This window comes from Grammomys surdaster, unplaced genomic scaffold, assembly GCF_004785775.1.
Source record: "Grammomys surdaster isolate TR1022 unplaced genomic scaffold, NIH_TR_1.0 348, whole genome shotgun sequence".
NCBI lineage: Eukaryota > Metazoa > Chordata > Mammalia > Rodentia > Muridae > Grammomys > Grammomys surdaster.
Genome location: NW_021604767.1, coordinates 930,992 through 958,192, shown reverse-complemented (window position 1 = coordinate 958,192; position 27,201 = coordinate 930,992). Strand labels below are relative to the sequence as shown.

Here is a 27,201-nt window from a genome sequence, read left to right as displayed (position 1 = left end):
GCCATAGTTCTTACCTGCTCTCGAGGGGTCAGTGTCACACAATGGTGTGGACGCCAAAGAGCCCTCTTAGCATCTGTCACCATGCCCCAACTGTGGAGAAATATATATTATCTCATTGAGTTGATACTCCCTTCATCCAAGGCTAGCTAGATGCTTCTGCCCAGTTTATTAATCTGTACTAACTGCCAGCTAATGAATACCTCTGTTTAGCTTAAACGTGCTACATCTCCGTGCTACATTTCAAACAAAACAATCTTTAACAGGAGATAGACCATTTTTTCTTCCTAGAAGAGAAATTGAATAGAGCTATAACTGGGCCTACTGAAAATTTAATTGTGTGGATTCATTAGGTGCACATTAAATGTGATTATGGTAATAGCCAGTTCTTCTGTTTTCTAAATTACCAAGTCAAACTGAGGTCCTTCTGTAAATGATGTTCTCTTGACACTTCTGCTTGCTGGAAGGCCTTCAGGGAAGCCGGTCCTCCAGCATTTCTACCACATCCCTAATTTCCTTTAACCATCTCTTCTAGTACTCACAGGTGTAAATGGTATATTGATAAGGATCAATCATTGATTCTTTCATTCCTGTGTAAAATGCTGGGCACTTAACAATGTGCCTATCCTGCTGGAGTTACAAAAGGAAATGCTTTCTTAACCATTATAGTGTCACACTAAGTGATATTAAATGCAAGGTGTGTGATAGATGAGCAGCCAGAGGATAAATACCACTGTGGAGGTTACTATGGAGACGAATAGATAAGGGTCTGGAAGACTTCACCTCTAAGTGGCATGCCTCTTAGAAAACAAAATGTCAGAGAAGTAGAAGGCAGGTATTGACAATCAACTCAAGTAGACATAATAAAAACCTAAAAGTGGGAGTGTTCTTTAGAAACTTCTAGAAGACAGAAACAGATAGACGTTTAAGAGCCAAGGTTTTAGATAATTCCAAACAGAAGATAGGAAGAAAGTAAGTCATGAATTGTAAACAACTAAGGTGCTGGCAGGCTGAATAATTGTCTCATTCTCCAGACAGCAATATCAATTTTCAGGTACCAGATATTTCTATATTGGCATAAATAATAGAATGCAGCTAAAATATTCATAGTGCTTTTGCATAAAGCGAAACACTCTAAATGAGGTGAGATATTATTTCACATAGAAACAAGGTAAAAATAATCACCCTAAAATTGCAAACCCAACTGGGAAATCTATGTGATTGGTGACTGTCTCTTCATTAAATGTAAATATTACATTCAGCATTGCTTCACAGAAACAAATCAATGGACATGTCCCTGGCTTACAATGCTGCATACAAGGCTGTAGAGAAGAAATCAAATAATTTGAAGAAATAGTAGAAGCCGTGGGCTTTTTATGCAGCATTTGGAATATTTATAGAAAAGCAATTTCTGTAGTGTTTTCTCCTGCTAAACAGAAAGGCAAATAGATGCTCAAGGGTATAAGAATAATTTTGCAAGAAAAACTGCCTCCTGGGTGATTCCCCACTCTTCTGTTGAGACCTTTCCTAACTCAAAACAACTTTCCCGTGTGTTTTAAAATTGGAGGCTGTCTACTTGGAGAATTTGGGAAATAAAAACTGGATTTTAAAAAATGGCACTATTCTGAGTGCATTTTGTGTGTCTGCTTTCTAATCATGTGATTATATAAATTCTCCCTGAATAAATCTTGTTTTGATGAAAGATTAAGTCAGAACACCTGCGAGCTCCCAGGCCGCCTCTCTCCCTCCCTCTTTCCTGGCTGCCATCTTTGTCACCTGCTTGGAGACTGTGTCAACTTTCCCTAATTGAGAAGTAATTTGCAGTAACTGGAATCCACTCTTTATTAAAGAGCCTCTGCAGTGTGCACACATCTCCCCCAGAGGGTTGTTTAACTTGGAGGGGGTTGTAGGCTTAAATTTCTATTCTAAAAAATCAGAGCATTTCTTAAGGAATTAAAGTTATACTCCCTCCCCACCCACCCGATTTCAAAATTCCTGGAATATATGAGTAAAGAGCTGTTGAAGTTAAACCCACTGAACATAAGAAATTACTTAGCCTAGTCCCTTAAGAGATCAATCGGAGTTTTGAAGATACAATTATATGACAAATAAAAAATGTGACAGAGATGTATTTACTCTACGGGGGATAGAAATACGAACGCATAGTTCTTCATCTGTTTTTCATTATTGGATTCTGAGTTATTTAATAAAGTGGTTTGAATAACACCACAAATTTATTTGTATCCCCCCTCCCTCCAAGTGCAGAATAATAACTTTTAAATTGCCTCCCTAGTAGTGATGTTTCAGTTCGGCTAACTTCCAGGAAATCCTTTCATCTTAAATTATGTTCACCTGCATTCCAATTACTTTTTTCATTTGTACTCATGGGTTGGTCTCTGAGGGTACATTGAGTCACTGTGCTTTCTGCTGAGATGAACAAGAAGGCCAAGCAGCAACTCATGCGTCTTGATTTTTAAGCCCTATTTTATTGTCGATTTTATTTTTATTTCCAGTCTCACTTCTTTCCCCTTCCTTTCTGTTCTTTCGCATCCACAGTTTCATACTACCTAACTCTACATACAACAGAATTGTGTGCTCTTTCCTCATTTTTGATAACATAAAACGAGAACCCTAATCATCCAGTTAGTTTCATCATGCATGTTTCCCAGTATTTTATGATTGTCAAGTACTAAATAATTTATAAGTCATAATTTGATTTCCTATGTTTTCTTAGTGTATTGATTTGGGTTTATACAAATATGTGAGGAAAAAATGTTTGTCTACTTGGGTTTGATTTTTAACTAGACAATTGGATCATGGCCAGGGGTTGAGGATTATATAACATGATTTCTATTATTATCATTATCATTATTATTATAATTAATTTACATCCCAAAAGTTGCCCTCCTCTCAGTCCCCCTCTTGGGTGTCCCCCCTCCCTTGGGTACCCTCCTACCCTAGGGCATCAAGTCTTTACAGGATTAGGTACATCCTCTCCCACTAATGCCAGGCAAGGCAGCCTTCTGCTACATGGGGAACCCCAGATCAGCTTGTGTATGTATGCTCTTTGGTTGGTGGCTCAGTCTCTGGAAGCTCCCAGGGGTCCAGGTTAGTTGACACTGTTAGTTTTCCTATGGGATCACCATCCCCCAATTCTTTAAATTCTTTGAGATTTCTCCATGGGTATTTACTCCATGGCTATATTTTTCTGTCTTCCTTCTTCCCTTTCTTTTTCTTTCAGTACTAAGGACCAAATTAGTCTTTAAACATGCCAGACAAGTGTTTGCTATATATTTGTTCAGGTATATTTGCTATTTCTTCAGTCCTCATCTCTAAAGATGTTTATTACATCAAGTTTGGTTGATTGAATTGTTTAAACTTATAATTATAAAAAATGTCCTGTTTCCTTAACCTCAGGACGTTTTGTTATGTTGAAAAATTCTCCACATTATTGCAAAACTATCCACTTAGCAATTATACTTATTTTTACATAGTTCAAGGTTATGTTCTCAGAAGTATACAAGTTTATAACCCATGCACCTTCTTAGACTAATCTACCATTGTATAATAGGTCTCTGTTCTTCATAATCGTGATTTAAATTTTAGCTAATATATTATTACTGCTGATATACTAGCTTGTCTTTAGTTAGCATTCTTGATGCAATCATTATTGTGGTCTGAATGAGGAATGCCCAGCAGAGTTTAGAAATTTGCAAACTTGACTCCCAGTTGGTAGCGGTGTTTGGGGGAGGTTTGGAAGGCATGGCCTTGCTGACAGAAATGTGTCACTAGAGTTGGACTTTGAGAGTTTAAATCCTTAACCCACTTTTAGGTAGCTCTCTCTGGGTCCAGATGGTATCTGAGAAATGTGCACTCCCAGTTCCTGGCTGAAGCAGCCATGCCTGCCACCCATGCCTCTCTCATCTGTCTGGAACCATAAACAAAACTGAACTCCTTCCTTAACTTGCTTTTGGGCCTGGTGTTTTACCACAGGAACAAAAAAAATCAATACCATAATGTTCCTAGGTTTGCTTTCAACCCTTGCTGTTTGGGGCATGTCTACTGTAATTGTCAAACTAGGAGATATATTTCTGATTCTTTCAATTATTTAGTTTCTGTGTTTCATTCCCTGTGTGTTTATCAGATTTAGTTATTTGAACTTGACCGTCTTAATTTGCATGTTTTCAACCCCCCACTCCCGTTATTCTTAACATTAGGTTGCTGAGATTTTTCTTTAATTTCTTTCTTCTCCCCTTCCTCCCCACCCTGTTTATGAATTTGGAATCTTGTTGTAATTTTCTTGCCATTTGAAGCAATAATATTTTTCTAGATGGGGGTCGTTGACACCCAGAGGGGGACTTCCCCTTCTCAAAAGAGAAGGGGAAGGGAGAATGGGGGAGGACTTTTGTGAGGGGGTACTAAGAGGAGAGGAAGGGCTGATAGTGGGTTGTAAAGGGAATACATAAATAAAACTTAAAAAAAATTCTAGATAAAGCTAAACTGTTTAGTTCTTCTGTCTTCCTACTCAACAACACCAAGACCTAAAGATATTAAAAAGCAGTCTGCTTCTGTTCTGTACAGCCTGTATTTGGTTGAATTCACCATCATTCTATTACCTGTGTGCAGTGTTCTTCTTTGCACACCTCACTTGCCTCTGGGCTCATTTCTTTTTTGCTAAGGAATTTCTTTCTTGCTGGAGAAGTTTAAATGATTAAGCACTTTTAGGGAATGGTTGATTTAGTGCACAACTCCTTAAGCTGTGAATTGTAACTAGACATAGGGGCTGTGAAAGATGTGGCAGTACTAAAAGGTTCCTGAAAGCACAAAATCTAGCTTAGAGTCTAATGTGAAGTTGGTGATGGCCCGTCAGATAAAAATACTTCTTGCCAGTGTCGGAGAGATGACCCAGGGTTAAGGGCTCATGCTACTATTACAGAGGACCCCACACCTTCCAACTCACAGCTACCAGCTCCAGGAGGACGCAATGCTTAGTTTCCATAGCCACCTGCATCCAGATGCATACAACTACAGGCATAGACCTGGACATCAACACACACATTTAAAATAAAAGTATTAAGAGGTACTTGCCACTAAACCTGAAGACCTGAGTTTGATTTCTTGGACCCACATGGTGGGAAGAGAGAACTTATGCTCTCCACCTGTGCATCCTGGCATGTTCATGAACTCATGGATGCACACACACACACACACACACACACACACAATATTTAAGTATAATCAAACACATAATGAGTCACCATGGTAAATTAGAGAAAACAATGACTTTTAATATCTTCTTGCCATTGTTCTTTACATAGGGAGAATCACGTTAGTGTGCCTTTAAATTGTATTGCTGGGGAATGTCATAGCTTAAAAATTATGGTGTGAGTTGTAGACTTGAGGTGAATTTTGGCTTGAGGTTAGGACAGAATTTTTAACCATTTCTGAACTAACCCTAAATATACCTATGCCATTTTGAACTGTGTATTTATGCAAAGTAGCAATATTAACCTTGAGGATTATAAAAATCAAAATATTGATCAACTCTGAAAACTGTTGTAGATTCACTGTGTCCTGCAATACCATATACATGCAAGATTTAATTTCTGTGTAAAACTAAGCAAGTATGTTCACATCATTCATGTGCAAATGTTCTTTGTCTTTAGTAAATGCTAAAAATGTGTATGTACCAGAGAGATGTTTTAAAATAAAGTTCCTTATAAAGATTACTTTTTTATTTCATGTATATGAGTATATACACACATATGTGAGTATATACCTATATATGAGTATGCTGTCTTCATGCACACTAGAAGAAAGCACCAGATCCCATTACAGACAGTCAGGACCTCTGGAAGAGCAGACAGTGCTCTTAACCACTGAGCCATCTCTCCAGCCTCTGCCCCCTCTATAATCCTTATTACCAGTAATTTATAGATCTATGCGGGCATGTAAAACTTTCTAGAGGGTTTCAGAGTCACAGTGGAGGAAGTTCAAGCAACCCTTATTTGATGAATGATTGTTTACTTGAATATAGACTTCTAAGTTGATACTTAGGTCTCCATTGTACTGATAATAGAGGTGCTTCTACTGACTTCTGGATATATTATGATTTCTGAAAGTGGTAACTGTGCTCTCTAAGTACTGGGTAAATTTTCCCCTTTATTCTTCACACTCAATTTAAGTACAGTCTGTGTAGATGTGGACTGAATCTCTCTTTCCTGTTACTTGTACACTGTTGCTTTCATTTGCCATTTGGAGAAAAGTCTTGAAATTAATGTTCTGTTTTCCCACTCCCAACCCATGCTGCTCGGGTTCCATCCGAGGCTTTATTACAATGACAGTTTGAACCTTCCAACTGGTCAGAAAAAAAAATATTGAAGTCTCTTATGCTTTTGCCCCACTTAAATGTATCAAAAAGTTTGACTCCATCTTCAAAATGCACTGAAGTCCAGGACCATCTCACAACTCCCACTGCCCTGACTTGTTTCAGCCACCACCATCTACAGCCTAGGATATTTTCCTGGTCTCTTTATCCCCTCCGCTCTCTATTTGCAAGCCACCATGATGGTTACAGCAGTGCTTTCTGTAATGCAGCTGATCTCACGAGAAGCCACCATGACATAAAGTCAGATCATGTCATGGCCTTTATCATTGTCATCGTATACTTGTAGGGAAAGCCAGACACTTCTGGTCAAATGCAATGCCCTACATGGTAGATAACTCCTTCCTCCTCAGGGATCACTCGGCTTTGACTCGAGGGCCTCCTTAGGCTCCTCAAAAAAATCGTACACCATGTTCCTATATCGGATTTATATTAACTGTTCTTCCCCTCACCACCTCTGAGCACTTCCCAGATTGCCACTTGGCTACCTGTATCCTCTCACACCTTCAGGTTTTTATGTAAGCATCATTTTCTTAGGAGGGCTGTTGTGACCCCCATACACACACACACACACACACACACACACACACACACACACACACAGACACAGAGGCACACACAGAAGGACATACACACACACACACACAGAGGCACATACAGAAGGACATACACACACACACAGAGGCACATACAGAGGCACATACACACACAGAGGCACATACACACACAGAGGCACATACACGCACAGAGGCACATACACGCACACACACACACGCACAGGCACTCTTCAACTCTTCTGTGCTTCGAAACACTTTTCATCTTCTGGATTTTTATAAATGTACTGACTTATTATGTCCATTGCTCATTTCCTGTCTTTCACTTACAACAGAAAGAAGCTCTATGAGTACTTACATATGTGTATATATCTTACATGTAGTATCTCCTTATTTTAGTCTCTATTCTAAGTACTTTGGAGATACATACATATGTGTGTGTGTATTATATATATGATTAAACAATAAATATAACATACTGTAGTATAATATAATGTTATCTATTTTGATATAAGGAAACATAAGGAAATGCAGTTTCAAGCCAAATGATCACTAACTTAGGAATGAATAAACAAACTGAGGCAGGTATATAAGGAATGACACTTGGGACAAAAGAGAGAAAAATATGAATACATAGGACACTGTGGTCAATTTTTAAAAATTTAAATGATAGAAGTCAACTGTAAAAAAAAAACCTGCATGTATATAATTCCATTTATTTGAAATTTCAGAGAAAGTCTACAAGGATGGTATGTTAGCTTTAAGGTCACTGTGATAAAACACCTGAGGGGAAAATGAAAGAGAGAAAGATTTTGGTCCATTATCACAGAACCTGTGTAATGGGGTAAAAACAGGTCCTGTTTTGGCAACCAAGAGGGAGAAGGAGGAGGAAGGGAGACAGACAGACAGACAGACAGACAGACACACACACACACACACACATACACACATACACACACACACAGGGATAAGGGAGAGTAGGAGAGGGAAAGGGAGGGCAAGAGAATAAGAATGTGTGTGTGCGTGTGTGTTGTCTTTTTCCTTTCCTCTCGTTATTCCACCTTGGCCTCAGCCAAAAGGGAGTTCTGTCCACTCTCAAAGCGGGCTCCCTCCACTCTGTGAATGCTGTTTACAAGTACTTCACAGAAACACCCAGGGAGTGCAATCTAGAGACCGCCTAGGCTTTCCTCTATCTTGTCTAGTTAACCATCACAGATAGATGCCAGACTAGTAGGTACCTGATGCTAGAGAAGGGATGAGTGTAGTGTAGGATAGGGACCAGTTGCAGAAAGTATGATGGGAATTGCTTGTGGTAATGGTGGCATTACTTGCTTACCAGAACCCACACAACTGTTTACTTGTAAGGGGGTGCATTTTAAGATTTGAGACTTATCCCTCAAAAAGCTGCAGCAAAAAACCAAATGAAGATAGTTCATTCTGATTGCATGCTATCAGGCTTAACTGTCCTTTAGTTTAAGAAGCACTTTACAGTCTTAAGGGAGGCATCTTCTCTGAACCACTATGTCTATGTGGGAAAGATGTGCACTAAGAAACTAGGTTCAGAGTCTTCCCTGCTATGCCTTCAATACCTGGAAGGACAGATGTCTAGCAGTGGAGTCATTGCCACGGTAGGATGCTGCACCCCCTCCCTCAATACAGTATTCACGGAGGACTGGCACCAGAGGAGAGTTTCCATCCCACTTGTCCTCAAGCCCATGGATAAAAGGCCTTGTTCACTGGAGGTACTCAGTTGTTACTAGTTCATTGAAAACATGACTGTTCACTCAGGCAATCTGTAGAAGGACAGAGAGAGAGTCAACAACAGGCTTGTGATCTTCAGCACACTATTAACAAACCATGCACATTGTGCTGGATAGTTCTATATCAACTTGACACAACCTAGAGTTGCTTGAAAGGAGAGAAACTCAGTTGAGAAAATGCCTCTATACAATCCAGCTGTAGGGCATTTTCCAAATTAGTGATTGATGGGGGAGGAGCCAACCCATTGTGGGTGGTGGGACCCTCTGGGCTGATGGCCCTAGGCTCTATAAGAAAGCAGGCTGTGGAAGTCATAATGAACAATGCAGTAAGAGCACCCCTCCAAGACCTCAGCTCCTGCCTCCAAATAGGAGCTGTTTGAGTTCCTGTTCTGACTTCTTTCAATGATGAAGGGTGATATATATGAAAGTGTGAGACAGATAAACCTTTTCCTCCCCAATTTGCTTTTTGGTCATCCTGTTTCATTGCAGCAAGAGAAACCCTAAGTATGACGCATAAACACACATACAGATGAGATTTTTGTCTATATTTGAAGTTGTTGGTATTCTGGATATAACTCGAGTGCTTATCCTACATGTATTAAGGGTTCATCGTCCCAAACACCTTGTTAGAGTCTGAGAATTTATAGGGTAGTTGTTATAAAGATGACTGGACTTGACATCAAACTAATATTTTCTGTAACTCAGACAGCTACAGAAAGGGCATTCTGAAGAACACTTTTTATAGATTTTTAGCTAGTGACTTAAAGATTTTGAATTGTATGGCAGTTGGAGTTTTGAAAGCTAGAGATTGCTACTCTGTTTTACGTATAAGATGAAGTAGAGTAACTAATGCATGTTTTTCTTTCTAAGGGTGAAGGACAAATTTTGGAAAAAGAAATTCCAGCCCTACCCCTTGAACTCTTGATTTTTCTGGGTAAATCTTCCAATAGTTGGCTCTGTCAATAAGTAAGCACAGAGCCTCCTCTCCAAACCCATGGCAGAGACTAGCTCAGGGAGGGGCAGAGGCAAGGTATTTTGTTAATCCTGTTAGCTCTTGAGAGCAGAAGGAGGGAGACTCAGGAAATAAATCATATAAAAGTATGTGAACAATAGGAAAGAAAAACTTGCCTTACAGGTTAATTTCCTGCTCTGCCCAGGGTTTGCAGAATGTGATCATTTTTGTTTTTCAGTGCTTGATATAAGTAGAAAGTCCAAACTTGTGAGTCTTAGTCAAGATTCTCCTTTTGTGTGGTGGTGCTATGTGTCATGTTAACACCAGTGTTCTCCCACAATTGTAAAATTAAAGAAAATGGAGTGAGAGTCAGCTGCAGCCTCTATGGAGTAACATTTTAAGGTGTAAGTGCAGCTTATATTTTCAGAGCTTCAGCCCAAAGTATAAAAACCCAGAAAGCCTTCTGTTTGCCTTTTCATGATCATGGCTTCCTAAGGAGGCTGCCTCTTGCAGAATATAGCCAAATTCTAAAAGAAATGGAAAGTTGCAGAAATAAAACAAAACAAATAAAACTGGAAGGCAGTCAAGTAAAACAAACTCACTTGAAAGCTTGAACATATTTGCTTATTAGATTTCAGTGTCTGGGTTACAGATATTCCATTATCACATGATCAGAATTCCCATGTTGAAGCATCCTTACCACATAAAAATAAAAAGGTGTTGCTCTAAGTGGCTCCTAGAGGGGGAGAAGACAGTGCACTGCTTTTTAGTAAATCTCAACATGGTGAGTGCATAGAAAATAAAGATCTAAAACTATCCTCCTTTTGGACAGTCTTTTAGTTTCCCTCGCTTCTTCTAAACATGTATCATGAGAACAAGATAATTGAAGAAACAATTCTACTTAGAAAGTCCCTAAGTTTAAATTCTCTCTTTCACCTCAGGCAAGTATTTGCCACAACTACAAGTCCCATTAGCCAAAGAAATGCCACTAATGTGTTAAATGTTCACAACCAAGTCCACAATAAGGATGCATGTTTGGGCATGGCCATTTTCAGCCATGGTCGCTTCCCAGGCCACTGTGGTTCTCATTGCTCATGGAATTTCTGGAGGATTCCATTTAACTCTTCTCTCCACCATGAGAACCTATCTCCAAGTTCTGGAGTTGCACAGTGGCTAGAGCAGAACTGACAGATCTGTGGAAGATGGAGACCCAGGATTAGAACTCATGGCATCTGAGTTCCTCCCTATGTAAGCTCAAAACTCTCCTCCAGTCACCAAATTGTATTTCCTGAAAGTGGACACTGAGCTTCTAGGAGAGGAGTTTGTCATAGTCTAAGTTTGTAAAGGCCAGGCTGATGTCTGCTTTAATTTACCATAGTGCCTTCCATCTATGACAAGTGGGGTTGTCACAGTGGATAACCCAGACGACTGAGTTTAATAATGTCCACATCAGACAAGTCAGGGAAATCTGAGTGATGGACCAAAGTGTTTGAAAATCTCCCAAGTGCAAGTGCTTGCTCCTAAAAGCACACTGTCTCCCAGGGGAAATTCTAAGTAAATCCTCTCAATTTCACTTCTTCCTGGAAGTAAATGAATAAATCACAGTTCTTTCAAAGATTGAAGCTAGACTGTGCAGTGGAAAAAAAAATCAGTAAACGCTATTCTACTATTTTTAGGAGGGTTTAATATAAAAAGCTCCTCAAATCCAGTCATGGGATGATTTAATGGCAGCATGTGGTACAAGACAGAGTCGCTGGTGTGTGCTGAAGGTAGCACCTTCTGGTTCAGAGTCAGCTTGTTCCATTGCAAGGAATTTTTCAAGCCAGGTGACATCAAATTTTCACTTTCATAAATCGATCTTGTGTGCTGTCCTCCATGCACACCAGTGCCCAAATCAGTTTAGAAATCCAGGATGAAGCCTGCGGCCAATGGGGCTGATGCTGAGAAGTAGATACAGATCTTTTCCACAAATGGGCAGTCGTCTTTTCTAGCATTTTCCCAACTTCTCTGAAAAGAGTAGTCTATACAGAAATGTGTGTGCTTTTCAGATAACATTAAACGTTCCTAGTATCTACTCTAAACCCATGAGAGCAACTCCCAGAACCGCTTGTCTGCATTCAGTAAGTCATGAGTGAGGCATCTGGGAAGGACATTATCTTAAAGTACTTTTGTGTTGTTCTTGATACAGTATCTTACTTGTATCTCCAGCTGGCCTGGGACTCACTATGCAGCACACACAGGCCTTGAACTCATGGTAATCTTCCTGCCTTAGCCTTTCAAGTGCTAGGATTTCAAGTGTAAGCCACCACGTTGAGCTTCAAAATCCTCTTGCTGTATTTCACTCTCTAATCTTTATGCTTTGACCTCAAAGGGAGATTTTGGGAGTTACTGGAGACTTTCTCTCCACTCATTGGCCAAAGTTCTCTGCTATGATAAAATGTCCTTCAAACACTGAGCCCCGGCAGATATTCTGGGAGCAGGATGTCCCACCCCTGTAAAGGAACCTTGGAACACACTTCCGGCAGTTCGGTTGATGTGCTTCCAAGGCAATGTAATGGGCGTTGGAAAGGTTTCAGGGAAACGTGTGTAACTCTATCACTGGTTATTACAATTCCAGATGAGGCCAAGAAGATCAACCACTGAATCAGGATAGGTCTTGAACGAGTAAGTATGGATGCGTTAAGCAAATCCCCCAAAGCTAGCACCTCTTCCCCCATAATGCTTGGACTAAGACTTGGCAGAAGGAAAAAACTCTCACTATTATTTCTCAAAGAGAAGAAATAGTGATAGCAGAAAACGCTGTAACAGAGTTGACCACTTACCATCTTTAAAAACTTCTATTATGAACTCTCAGTAGGCAGGATTTACCGTGTTCCCCCCAACAATGACTTTCTTTATCAGCAAAGCTCTGCCAATAGCACAATAGTAAGATATCTCTCCTCTTAACTTCCACAAACATTTTGCTTGTTTGCTTCTTAATGCAATGTTAAGCAAAACCATGAAAGAACCGGAAACACTGTCACCGACTTTCACTGCTGAGTTCCCAGGTGGGATGCATTTCTCAAAACACATTGTGTGTACTCGAAGAGGAGAGGTAGTATGGGTGTTATTGTCCTAATTCGGACTCATGTTTTGGTTAAGTCTTTTAGTTTCATTTTAGAATTTGGGATATCTTGCATTTGGTGCATACCCCAGTAGCAGAGGGCCTGCCTAACAAGCAAACAGCCCCCCAGGGTTCAATTCTCATCACCCCCCAAATAGTCATGTTTTCTTAGGGGAAAAGAGTTCCCCACCAATGAAAAGGGGCCATTTACTTAACTCTGATGAAACAGACAAGCAAGTGTCTTTCAAAACACCAAAACAAGGTTCTGCTGAGCTCAATATACACACATAAAGGAAAGGTGATTTTCATAATTAAAATAGGAAAACTGATTATTGTATAAGGTCTATACTGAACAATTGTTTTTATAGTTCAGAGTTCTTTAGGATAAACTATAAGATGAAAGATGGCATAAGCAACATGAATAGATTGTACTTTTTAATGAAATGTATAGATTCAGAGAGATATGCACAAGTCCTAGTGTACAGCACATAACAGAATATATTCATGTAAACACCCTTCTGTTTAATATAACACGTGTATAGATATATGTCCGTGCGCATACACACACATATATACATCTTGACCACTCAAGTTGCTACCTATCAGCTGTAATGACAAAGCTGTCAAGTGTAGTCATAGTTTTTAGAAATTTGAGACTTAATAGAATATTATCTGAGTGTTAGTTGGGGGCATAATAATTTGTCAGATAAATTGCTTTTGTTGTTATGGTTGTGTTTAGAGTGAGTCTTTTGAGGCACAGTCAAGCTGAGCTAAAGTTTTAGGTGATAGAGTCAAGTGTATATATGCTCAGTTGATGTTACACATAGATCACCATGGACATCATTGACTTGTGTCATTAACCTGAAGCCATTAATTGGTTTATAGCATTTGTTGAAAGGAAGATAATTGTTAAAGAGAGGAAAATGCTCCGCAATGACCTCTCTAACAGGGCTGCATTGCTGCCAACAATATAGGGAAGGAACAAACTTTAAAGAAACAAATTTTCCAAACTTAGTACCAGTGACTAAGTACTTTAATGATTTTTTTTTTCTCAGACCTAGAGGATCCTTTGACATTGAACCTTGACAATTAAAGGGAGTTTTCTGATAGCCCTCCTTCCCTTCTGCCCCAGGGGGTGCAGGCACCCAGCCCCCCACCCCCAGCGTGCAGCTGGACCAACATCCCTTACACATATCCCACACCTTCACCCCAGGGCTCTGCTCTTTCCTCTCTTCTGCTCCTTGTCGCCCTTGCCCCCCTCTTTTCTCCCGGTGACCCCTGACCCCAGCTAATCTGCATAGAGGAATGACAGGCATCCGCTGGGCCGGCTTGGCCGCTGCCAGGGCCGGGCGACCCGCGCGCGCGGGGAGAAGGTGCGGGGACTGGCGGCTGCGGGCCGAGATGAGCGCGCGGGAGGCCGGCGGCGAGCGGACGGGCGCGCGCAGGAGCGGAGCGGCCCGGTGAGGCGGAGGCGCGGCGGGGCGGTCACCCGCCATGGGCCAGACCTCGGTGTCCGCGCTGTCCCCGCAGCCCGGCAGCGGTGAGTCCCGGGCCAGGCCGGCGCCTGCAGAACCCCGGTTCCAGGCGCAGGCCCCCAGCTCCGCGCGCGTGCCCCGGGCTTTGGTTTGTCTCCAGATAACTTGGAGAGCCAGAAAGTTCCGAGAAACGCCATTTGCGCACGAGTCTGTTTTGAAAAAGGGCGAAACTTCGAGAGCAGGAGAAGCATTCCCGCGGGCTCCCCCTCTTCCTTAGGCTTGGCTTTCAAACAGACTAGAACTGAATTCTTTCAAGCTTGTCAACTGATTTATGGTTTGTTATTCAGAGCAGTAGTGAGGCTTGCTTTCCCCTTTCCTAGCAGGACGCTGAATATTTAATAACTACCCCAAGATGTGTAATTGGTTCAGATGTACTTGTTTTGTTTATGTTACACACATAAGCCATAGTGTTTAGGAAAGCCTGTGTCTTGAGAGGTAAAGTTTGTTTTATGGAGATGTGTGCAACATTTCTGAGCTACAGTATCATGCTTTTTTTTTTTCAGTTTTCTTTTTTAAAAAATTAGAAAGAAGGAAGGTTAGAAGGTTGGCATTGTCCCCTTGTATAGGGATAAACAGTTGTTTGGCCACACCTCATGTGACTGGATAAGGAAATAAACCTTCAAAGTATGATTTTGAGATTCTTCCATCGATGATTTCCAACACATGACCTGTAGAGATCTTGCGTGTTGAACATTGAGTGGTCTGATGGACTCGTAGGTTTTACAGACATCAACAGGATCTCACAGAAAGGAAATGACAAGGCACAGAGGAAGGTTTATAAAGCATTCCAGGATGTTTGAGTAGACAGAACTCTCCAGTCTCACCACTCCCCGACCCCCACCTCCGCCAAGTTTGTACAAGTGGTGCAGCTTCATTCCTCAGAATATCATAAGGTTGCTCGGGCTTAGGCTAGTGCCCCCAAAGAATGACCCCTCTGCAAGGGAAAGAAAGCCGAATTCAAGGAAGCTTATGTTCTCCCTTGCTAATAATGATGTGGCTGCATCACTCTGGACATCAAAAGACTTCTTGTTTATGGCTTCTTAGTGGGTTTTTTTGGGGGGAGGGGGCAGTGTTGATAGGACATGTTGCTTATAAGACTGTTTGGTCTATTGTAATGAACTATTTGTTCATTCGACGACTATTCGGTAGAAATAAGAGGGCGTTCTTTTGTCTCTTTGAAGGTAGTGTGATAGTTTTCAGTCAAAGCAAGAATTTTTTGTGGGTGTTTATTTGTTTCCTCACCAGCAAAGATAGAATTAAATCGTTATTCCAATGCGGCTAGTGTCCTGCACAGGAAGTACTGTCCTGATTTTTAGTTGGTTTGTCACAAAATATTAGCAGACTGAATTATGAAGAAGTAAAATTTGCCTTTACATAAGTCAAGGAATAATATGTAGGTGAAGTCTAAGGAAATTTGAGTTAACACCTATGATGGGAGCAATGGTGTGGAGAAAGTAGGCTATCTGTTTAAAATACACACACACACACACACACACACAGAGTCATGAAAGGTATTTTAGGACACTCTCTAAGAAAGTACATTATGTTATTATATTTAAATTGCAAGTTCTTGGTTCAGAGTCACACAATTTTGTGTAACTGAAATGACTAACCCACACTTCATGAATGGAGCCATTTTTGGTCCTGACATGTCAGTTAAGGAAGGGTTGTGGTTGCAGTGTGAAAATGTAGTACTTTTCTTGTGGTATCCACTTGGGATCTCTGTTGGAGGCACTTGGTTTCCCAGTAGTTTCACCAGTACGTTCTGAATGACCCAGAACAAAACAACACCTAAGCATAGCAAGGTGTCCTCCATTTTATTCTGATCATTTGCCGCTTCTGAGCTACTTTGCTGGCTTTTCAGATGAGGTTTGATCTCAGTCATCAGTGGGGTAAATTTGTAGTGGTCACCAGAGATTATAGTGCTTAAATGGGTTCTTAACATACATGCTGAGAGGTGCAAAATCTGGGGGAGTCTGAGAAATCTAGCACAAAGTTCCAAAGTTCATAGTTATGACTTGTAAGACTCTACATTGTCACTGGAAGTCAGCTTGTCCCTCTCACTTTCTGACTTCAGACTTTATTGAGACTCTCAGCTCTCAGCTATATCTAGTTTTCAGGGATTCAGAGGATTATTTATAGCTATGTCTGACAACAGGGAATTATAAAAATAGTTTTATTGACATATAATTCACAAACCATAACATTTTCCCATTGGAGGTATATAGTTTATTGTTTTTAATATATTTGGCTTGTGTAACCATCCATCCCCATTCATTAACTCTCTTCCCTGATAATAAACATGAATCTATTTTATATCTATAGATTTGCTTATCTGGAATGTCTCATGTGAATTGAACCATAGTGTGCGTGCGCATGTGTGTGTGTGTGTGTGTGTGTGTGTGTGTTGTTTAATGACTGGCTCCTTGAAGTTGGTGTAATGTTTTCAAGGGTCAGCTGAGTTGTAGCATGTATCCGTATTTCATTTCATTTTATTGCTAAGTAGTCACATTATTCTTTCATCATGAGTATCTCCACTCAGCTGGCTACATTGATTAACAGTGTTCAGACTCCATGTAAAAGTTAGTGAAGGTATATTTTTTACTTCTCTCGAATCTATAAGTTGGGAGAATTGCTGGCTCATCTCAGAGTTAACCTTTGAAAGGGTTCAGTTTTCCAGAGCAACCAGTTACACACATTCCTAGCTTTCGGTGAAGTCCCAGCTTCTCCATCTCCTTTCCCAACTCTTGGTGTTGGCGGTTTTCCTGTTAGCCATACTTGTGGGTATTGATTTGTTTTTCTTTACTTTTTAAAAGTCTGTATTATTTGTGAATACTTTCTTCCTTTCCTGGGACTGGTACTTCTAGTGAATGGTATCATTTCAAGTTCATGTTTTAAAAGTCCTGATGGTGTTCTATTAATTTTTCTTTTGTTTTTGTTTTGTGGTGGCATGTCCGAAAAAGGTCATTGCCCAGAGAAAACCCAGAACATTTATGGCTTTTTTCTTCTTCTAGGGGTTCTATAGTTTTTACTCTTACCCTTAGGTCAATGATAACTTCTGAGTTAATTTTTATATAAGGTATAGTGTGGAGTGTCAGCTTCATTCCTTGGCTTCTGGATATCCAGTTGTCATAGTATATATTCAAAAGGTGATCCCTTCATTGAACTGTTGTGGCTGGGGATATTATAGCTTAGTGATAAAACCTTTACCCAGCATGTTTGAGACCCTGGGTTCTACCCCAAATACAAGAGACAGACAGACAGACAGACAGACAGACAGACAGACAGACAGAATGTTAATAATCTATTTTGGCACTAGAGTAGAAAATCAGTTGACTGTATAGTAAGGGTTTCTTGCTATTCTCTCAGTTCTCTCCAAATGTCTGTTTTTATGTCAGTAATACAATGTCTGCATTACTGTAATTCCGTAGTGAAGTTCTGAAGCTGAGAAATATGAATCTTCATATTTGATTCCTTTTCGAGTTTCTATTGTCTATTCCGTTTGTCTTGTATTTGCTTATGAATTTCACAGTCAACTTGTCATTTTTGTATAAAAGTTGGGTTTTCTGAAAGACATAATGTTGATGTCTGTTTCTTAGGCTCAATAACATTGCCATCTTAAGATGAGTGGTAATCTAGCCCAAGAAAACAATGTCTTTTAATTTATTTAGATAGTTTAAATTTGCCTTATACTGTCTATATGCAGGGTTGTGTGTTTATGTGTATCTGAATGAGTCTCTCTCTCTCTCTCTCTCTCTCTCTCTCTCTCTCTCTCTCTCTCTCTTTCTGTGTGTGTGTGTGTATACACACATGCGCATGCACGGGGTAGGGGGCGGTGTGTGTGCATGTGTGCATATACAGAAACCAAAGAGCAACCCCAGTTCTTTAGGATGTCTGTCAATATTTTATAGTCTTTTGAGACAGGATATCTAACTAGCCTGTTCATTGCTAAGTCTACCAGCCTGGTTAGCTGTTGAGTGCCCCAAATCTGCCTGTTTCTACTTGAGTCCTACCCCGCCTGGAATTCTTTATGAGGCACCTGAGAACTGAACAAGAATCTCCCTGCTTATGCTACACGTTCTCTATTGACTTGTTTCTCACGCCCCTCTTCCAGCAGTTCTGTGGGGTTTTTTTTTTGACATTAATTTCTTTTCTTTTGTTGTTGTTGTTAAATTAATCTTATAATTTTTGTTGCTTATACTATTATGTTTATTTTTTATTTCATTCAAATAGGTTACATCATTAATATTTAAAAACATAAAACTTTATCTTTGTATATTGTTATTATACCTTGCTGAACAAATCTATCCTCCTAGTGGGATTTAATCGGCTTATAATACTTTTCTGTATTTAAGCTCATATTATATGTGAGATCTAGATCCAAGGTCGTATGAAAAGAGAGACATTTTACTTCCTTCTTTCTTTCTGGTTTGAATAATATTTTTCTTTCCTGTTCAATAGAGACTCTTTAGTCCCATATCCAACAGGAGTAAAAGGTGAGAACACTCTTGTCCTGTTGCTGAGTCTGAGCCAGGGGGAATAGCCTGGCTTTCCATCTGTAAGATGATAATACAGACTTTTCAAGGGTGCCCTTATCAAAAAAGTTTCTTGCTATTCCTAGTCTATGAGGGTCTTCATCCTAACAGTGTTGGGTTTCATCAATGGCTTTTTCTTTCTCTATTAGGGTGTTGGTGTGAATTCTGTTGCTTTTTTTTTATTAATACAGCATATGCTATTAAGTTGGTATTGGCATATTAAACTAACTTTGCTTTCCTGGGATTAAATCTTTTGGACATAGTATTCCATCTTCTTTGTGTGGTGCTAGATTAGGTTTAGTAGTGCTTAATTGAGAACTGGATTCTTTGTTTCTAAGCAGAATTGAACCAGGCATGCCTTCAATTAGGGTGGATCCTGTACTCTGTGGCCTGGTGCCCAGAACAGAGCTTGGTAGACCGAACACAGGAAGTACTTGTTGAGTATATAAATGAATCAACAAACAATATTCTCAGTGAACAGTATGACGACTTGAAGCCAGTGATTATATGAATGAAAGATAAGTATTGTTTTTTATTCTTTTCTTTTTAACTTCAAGAGTTCTGTTAGTCTGCCTCCGTTGTGTGAAGGGCATATATGTGTATGTACTTTTCTGGCTCCTTTTTGCTTACAAGTACTATTGTGAACAATGTTGGACATCCTTACCTGAGCAGTTTGAACGACATGTACCAATAAACTCTGTGCAGTCGAATCTCTTGGTCAATGATTTGTGTGAGTGTGTGAGTGTGAGAGTGTGTGTGTGTGTGTGTGTGTGTGTTTATTTTGACAACCTTCGTAAAATCAATCCTATGGAAGCCACCTCATGGTAGCCATTCACTATGAGAATTGCTTTTCTGACCTCTCTCATTGTGCTGTCTCTTGGTTGGGTCATTCCCCATATACTTAGTAAGAAATAGAAGTCACTCTTTCAGAGTGGAACAGCTTACAGGTTTAACCCACGGAACAGTAGCAGAAGTTCAGTCTCCTCTCAGTCTCTGTCTTTCTAGGTGGCCATGTTCAGTGATGGCATTATACAACTATGCTCAACCACAGTGTTCTGCACAAAAACTTTCTGACAGGTTTTCTAACTATCTGGGGGTGGGAGGAGTGCCTCTCATTTTGATAGTAAAGTTGGGCATTTGAAATTCTTTGTTTCTGAATTACATATGTGTAGTCTTTGGGCGTTTCTCTGGCTTTCTTCAGATTTGAGTATGAAGGTGATAGATTAACATTTTGTGAACTTATTTTATTTTTGGGTAAGTATCTGTTAATGACCGTTTTGAACTGGAAGTTTAGTTACATTGTTTCTCATAAAACCACTTTAAGATTCATGAAGTCAGATTGAGTAATTCCTTTCTTCCATATGAATTTGCATTTCCTAGCAGAGGGTTCCGTTGCTGTTTGATTTCTGTGATTTATTCTGGCTTATGATGAAAAGATGTGGTCTTGCAAAAAGCATCTGTAAGCCGTTCTGGATCCTCCAGCAACAACATAATTATACACAAGTTTTATCATCAGCAAATTGAAAAGGGAATCATAATCCTAAAACAAAATCTTTGTATTATGTATGGAAAATTATGGTGATAAGAAAAAGGTAAACACTCAGAAAACAAAGGCCCTAGGGCTGTTTTCGGCTTGTTTGTTTGTTTGTTTGTTTGTTTTTTGAGACAGAGTTTCTTTCAGTAGCCCTGGCTGTCCTTGAACTCACTCTGTAGACCACACTAGACTTAAATTCACAAAGATCCACCTGTCTCTGTCTCCTAAGTGGCTAGGATTAAAGAAGTGTACCAGCATGCCCAGCTTAACAGGCATTTAAAAAAATACACAGTGTCTGAAATAATTACAATCTTACTATGGGCCAAGACCCGCTCTCAACACTTTCCTGGAGTTAGCACTCACCGTCTATAAGGAGTTACTAGCTAGTATCATGTCTCATTTTATAGACGAGGAAAACTGAAACATAAGAATAAAGTGACTGGTCCATGATACAAGAAGACATAAGAGACCAGTTCCACATGAAAGTTTAAGCAATAAGTGAAAAAAAATGGGGGGGCATTGGCTACCTAATGGATTGAGTCAAGGTTAAAATGAGTAATCTCCAGGGCAGGATTGCCTTGTGGCAATTTAAACTAGTACATGCCATCAAGAGAGAAGTTTGTGACTCTATATTTAAAACCTTACAAGGTGCCTACGAGCAGAATTAGCAGTCATACTTGTAAAAGTAGTTTGCAAAGACATTAATTTATCACTAGAACAATCTATCAAAGCTCCACATTAAATGTAACCTAGGAGTCAAGTGCTAAAAGATTTATGGGACCAGTTGAGACACAGGCATGTTATAGAAACGCCAGTTAGGGCCTAGAGAGAGGGCTCAGTGGGTAAGATAGCATGTGCAGTCCAAGCATGAGGATCTAAGTTTTGACCAGAAGCAGAACCTGTGTAGAAGCCCTACCTATAGTGTGAACATGGCTGTCTTTGACATTTACACTTGTGCTATGGCACACTACACCCATGCCTACACACACACAGAAACACACACACACACACACAGAGGATCATTTTTTAAAAGATTCTGAAAGTACTTTTTAAATGATGATCATCATGGTAAGTACCAAAATATGAAAAGTAGTTTTCAAAGTAATCTGATGCTTCTTGGAGGTATTGTGACCACCATGGCTTTTTCTCATTTAGACATGATCAAAGCCAAGGTTTCATATCAGCTGTCTGAGGTAAACATCCCAGGAAGTAAGGCATATTGACGCAGCGCCTGTATTAACTTTTCCCCGTAAGCATGGACTCCCAGCTTGAAGTCTGATACTTTTTTGCTGTCTTTTATTTGCCTAGTGAATCCAGTGGAGACAGTTGAAGTGCCGTAGGCACTAATGTAACCATCTTCCCCCAGATTTAACTTCTTTCTCACTTTGTGTGATTTTTAGTTTTTTAGTTTTGGGGTTTTTGTTTGTTTGTCTGTTTGGTTTTTTTTTCCTAGATAGAGTATCACTATGTAGTGTTGGCTGTCCTGAAACTATGGAAACCAGGCTGGCCTCAAACACAGAGATCTGTCTGTCTCTAGTTCCTGAGTGCTGGGATTAAAGGAGTATGCTACACACCCCTAGCTTTTCTCTCTCACTTTTAAAGATAGAAAACAATCAGAAATGTAGTCATCACTTCCTCCACCCTGGTACGTAGCTCGTCAGATCTACTCATGGGTGATGTCAATATTTATAGTTAGAATTTATTTGATCTTCAGCAGTCTCAAACCACAATAACCAACAGACAAGTTCAGCTTTAACTTCTTACCTGATGCAGTAAGAAAGGCGGTAAACTTACATTGTCTGTTCTGTGACTTAAGCCTCTTTAATTCTAACAGAGCCGGAAAGATGTGACTTTCCTTCTTTGGAGTCCTTCAGTGTTAACAGGCTGACTGCTGACTTTTAGTCTTAGGAGGAAAAAAAAAAGATTAATATTTGCTGAAGACTCAACTGATGTAAAAGTGATACTGAGGTAAAAAATAGCCTTAAAAAAATAAACACGTCCATTCCTCTTCCATCCCCCATCTGAAGCAGAGGGAACAAAAAAAATAAATAAATAAAAAATAAAAATAACACTGTGATCCAGTGGAACATGCAAGTAGTGTTGCTTACCAAAAGGTTGCTCTGGCCATTATCATTTATGCTTATAAACTACCTTTCCATTTATTTTCATTTGAAGGGGTGGAATTTTTTTTTCTATAATCCTTCTGGCAAGACTAGCACTGCAGTCCTTAATCCTAAGGAAATTTGGGTTGCCAGAGAGAGAACCGAAGTGCTATTTTGCTAAAGAGTATCCTGGAAAGCTCTGCTGGTATGTGCTCCGTAGCAGATCGCTGCAAGCTGGCTTGTTTTATAAGGGGATATTAGAAGGCAGAGAAGAGCGGCCTTTCATCCAGCCAGCGGCTCCTGAACCAGTTGTCTGTAAGGTGTTATGCTGAGCTACGAGGAAGAAACCTACAAGGACCTTGCCTACAAGATGCTTAATAGAGCTATAGAGAAACAAGATCAGAAGATAGGGCATTGGTAGTGGACTGGATACAAAAATCAAGGTCAGGGCCAAAGCAATATCTAACAGGAACATGGGGTGAGGGAGTGGGGGTGCAGTTGACACAGGCCAAGTGGGAACCACTGAAGACATCTTTTGTTTAACCAGAGAAATTGTTACAGTATTGCTTTGCTTGAGGCCAGTGCCTGCTGCGTGCTGTGTAGTATGGGTTTTAAGGGACAAACTGAAGGCAGGACAAACAGCAGGTAGGCAAGAGTAATCCAGCCAGGCAGATGCTTGGTCCTGGGGAAGGGGGGGAGAGGATGTCTGTCACCCATGAAAAAGCCACTCCACAGTGAGGATGCCATGCCTACTTGACAAGTTTGTTTGAATACTTCATGGACATCTCAAAGGTAGTGCATCTAAACAGAAGGCTTGCTTTCGGACCGCACACCAGCACTTGCCTGGACTTCCTGCGTTTCATTAAGTCACGAACCCCAGGCAATGATCCTTCGGAGTCTCTATCCAAACCACATCCTGGCCAAGCCCTAGCCTGCTACAGCCCAGATAACTGCAGCACATCTTTCTTCGGCCATTCGTTTGCTGCTTGACTTCTAAAGTCATTCTTCAGAAGCATACTTCATGTTGCTGTCCATCTCAAAACTGCCCTGTTGTACGTAGAATGAAATCCAGACTTCTACATCTGGTCCCCAAGGCTCCACACAATCCTACATGATATTTGTGCCTTCTGTCTGACCTCTCTCTTGGCCTTGAGGTGGGTTTTCCTTGTGGTGCTTTTACCTCTGTCCATTTATTTTATCCCCAAAGCCTGGTTAGGTCCTCCCCATGGACCTTTGCAGCCTTCGCTCACACTGGAGACTCTCATCACTGGCTCTGTAGTTCAACACCTACATTCCAGAATCTTCGCAGAGATCCTCCCTGCCTATCACTTTCCAGACTGGCCCACTGCTCTCATTCACAGCCCTAGGTTCCCGCATGGCTCCTAACACTCAGATGGCCTTGCTTCTGTGTATTTTTAACATGGCTCCTTTTGTCAGAGCTGTAGCTCCCGAAGCTAAAGGATGTTCTCTCTCTTATGGAGCAGTGTATCTTGTTCTTAGCTCTGTCCCTGACATGAAAATTTCTTGTGGACAAAATGAGTAGCTATTTCAGCCGGGCCATGTGTTCCCAGAGCAGGAGGAACTGAGAAGACACTTAGAATGCAGCTATGAAATTCAGTGTTGTCTGCGTCCTGCCTTGTGTACCTTCACAGTCTCAACAGCACCCTTACATTGATACTTAGTCACTCAGTCTCCTGAACCCCCAGTTGTGAAATCTGAACATGTGGGTGCTCTTCCCTTCTTCACCTTCACCTCAAGTGGTGTCTGTTCTGTTGTCCTACTTCATCCTGCTCCCAGCAAGCTTATTTGGACTTTAGGTTAGCTCAGGAGTCCATATAACTTAAATAAGTAAATGAATAGCCTAGTGACAGCTGACCTCGGCTTGCTTTTCCTCTCCTGCATTGCTTTTGCTCCTCTTGGCATTTTCTGTGTCCTGTACTCTCACCCAACCCGTCTCCAGTTAGGTCAATCTCTTCTCCCTCTATTCAAAAACACACGGCTCTCCTCCAGGTTGCCTTGGAGGGGTTTAGTAGTAGGCCTTGAACCCTCCGTCTGATTCTCTCAGATGGCTGGATCCCATGTCATCCCCCGTACATCTTCTACCTGGATCTGTTCCTTTGTTTTGGCAAAGCCCACAGAGAACATCTTGAGGGAGGCTTATGGGACCTGTTTGGGTGTGTGGGGTCTTGTATTAGAGAATGCCTGTTTCATGGTTGGTTGATAGCTTGGCTGGGACTTAAGGTAGCAAGACCAAACCTGCTGCAGTCAGCACAGACACCAGCCACCCCTTCCAATCACCCATGGCCGTCATTTCCCCTTATGTAGAAAGACTTTATTTTAGTTTTAGCAGATAGTGTTTTAACTTATTTCAAAAGGCCTTTTTTTTTTGGATGATTGTCACATGGAATCTCAACTTTGACCCTGCTTATTACAATGGCAAAAAAAAGCAAGTATGAAAGTTTAAAAGTCTTATGGATAAGTAGACTAACTTAATAAATATGTTTGCAGTACTGACATTTTAAGATGAATACTCATTTAAGCTCTGTGTAGGTTTGTTGTAATTTCTCTGCATTTTTAAGGGTACTATTGCCTTTTCAGAGACCAGGTTCTGATGCACAGTTGGCATGTTAAACCCTGAGGGGTGACATTTCATAAACTTGCCCAAGCGTGAGGTCCTCTACCGTGCTCAGTAGAAACACGGGTTTCTTGTCTTCATATGTTAGATCTATTACATCTGCGTCTTCTGGTGAAGGGTCTCAGTGTGAGATTTCAGTAACCTTCTGAAGATGTAAAAGTGAGATATGATCTCTGGAAAATAATTCTAGATAAGAGTGTCTGAAAGGTGGCTTCGAGTTAAACTTCTCTTTGCTGATGGTGTCTGTCTCCCTTTCTGTGAGACAAAAGGGATAATGTCTTGTTCCGAGACTGATATTCTTTACTTGGTGTCCTGTTGAAACTGATTGTCATTAATCTACTATCCAGGAACAAATCTTCCCACCTGCAGGAACAGTTTTTGGGTTCTGGCAATAATCTTATTGCCAAAAAACATTTTGTTCTTCTATACATTTTGTTACAATTACAAGTAGCCAAGTAATTGATTCCCCACAACTGAGTTGAAGTAACAATGTTACATGCAGAGGTAAGGTGGCTACAGCCTCTAATGAAAAGCCACAGGCACGAGTTACTGCCAGCTCGTGAGGAGTCCTGGGACTCCACTGAGCTGCTGCTACATGCCAGCTGCTTACCGAGGGAACCACACCAGAAAGCTGGGCACAGGAGGAAACCTGATGTTTAGTAAGGAGTAGAAGGAATTGCAAGGAAGAGTTTTAGTAAAATCTATTTCTAAGAGGCTGAACCCTTTGCCCTGTTAAAACTGTGGGCAGCGTTTTTTTGGAAAACTCCAAGAGGAAGCAATCATTTATTCAAAAATTCTTTTTATGTGTTCCTTTTTAGACAATGTTTGGCATTTTCATTTCCCCTTTCTCTGTACTTCAGGAGCCTTTCCTTTCAGTTTTGTGCCTATTTACAGTGCATTGCCCAGCATGAAGTAAATTCCATTCAGTCTTAATCAGGGCTTTTAAAAGCTTTCTCTAAAGAATTTTTCAGCTTCCCCACAGAAGGCTGTTCTTGAAGTTCAGATTGTTCTTGGGTGGGAGGTGGAACTCTGATTAGGACCTGCTTTTTGGTGTGACATAGTCTGGTAACAGCCAGACTGTGAGCAGGATGCAGAGAGCAGCTATGTTGGCTGGGTGAGGACCACTGCTTCCAGTTTCATCTGTTCAGAGGTTTTGTGCTTTTCGAAATTTCTTCTGTCCCTGTGAAGCTGACTTGTGATGACCTGCCAGAGTGTTTATGGAAGAGCTGGGTGAGGATGGAAAGCTGGAATAAACCAGAACAAGTTAACTGAGCCCAGGCCCTGTGTTCCTGTTGGCCTGATGGAGCAGTGCTTCATTTTCCTTCAGCTTCTAAGGCAGGATTGTATACATATGTACATGGCTATGGCTAGTGTTCTGTTCCTTGGAAAATATTTGACTGCCAGGTTTTTTTTTTTTTAAGAAAACATGAAAAAAAAAGCAAAAGCAAACATGAGATTTTTTTAAAAAGAGTTTAGAACTGTGTACTTTTAAAACCTGAATCCCCTTCAGACATCCAACCACAGAATGTCAGAATACATGTATACCTCATTACACAAACAAAGAGGGTTTTAGTTTATAAAACCATTTACAGTATTCATAGAAGAAGCCTTTTAAAAGCCCTTCTTGTCCCCTTCTTTTAAGTGAGCTGAGGAAGAGATGAGGTTGGAAGCCGTGTGACATTTTTGGTCTACCATTTACACGTTAATAAATAGCCTTACAGATAATAAGTACCTGTATGTCTAATAAGGTTGCCTTGAAAAATACTGTATCCTCAGTCGCTTCAGTGACAGAAAACTAATGTCTCATAATACTAGAAACCTGAATTTCAAAGCCCAAGGTATCAAGAGAATCAGTTTGTGCTGAGGGTCTCCCTCCTGGGGCTCTCCGCTGGCACTCCCTCTGTGTCCTCCCATGGTTAGTTCTGTGCTCACAGTTTTGTCTAAGCATGCTCCTAAGATGTCAGCCAGGTCCCACCAAGATGCTAGATCAATTGACTTAATTCTAGTTTTCTTGATTTCTGTAAAAATTTTTGTGACATTTTTATTTCACGTATGTGCATACGAGAGAGAGAGAGAGAGAGAGAGAGAGAGAGAGAGAGAGAGAGAGAG

The 27,201-nt window shown here is 40.5% G+C and overlaps 1 protein-coding gene across 3 annotated transcripts in view; it reads left to right on the top strand.

The window, feature by feature from the left end:
- Positions 1 to 27,201, top strand: part of Phactr2 (phosphatase and actin regulator 2) — a 263,614-nt gene that overhangs the window by 137,418 nt on the left and 98,995 nt on the right. The window contains exon 1 of one of the 3 annotated variants that reach the window (XM_028779209.1): positions 14,209 to 14,291. The exons of the other annotated variants lie outside the window; for them this stretch is intronic. Within the exon in view, the coding sequence (XP_028635042.1) occupies positions 14,246 to 14,291 (46 nt within the window). The 5' untranslated portion in view covers positions 14,209 to 14,245. Of the gene's footprint in view, positions 1 to 14,208; positions 14,292 to 27,201 lie in introns of those variants that run through there. 3 annotated transcript variants of the gene reach the window in all.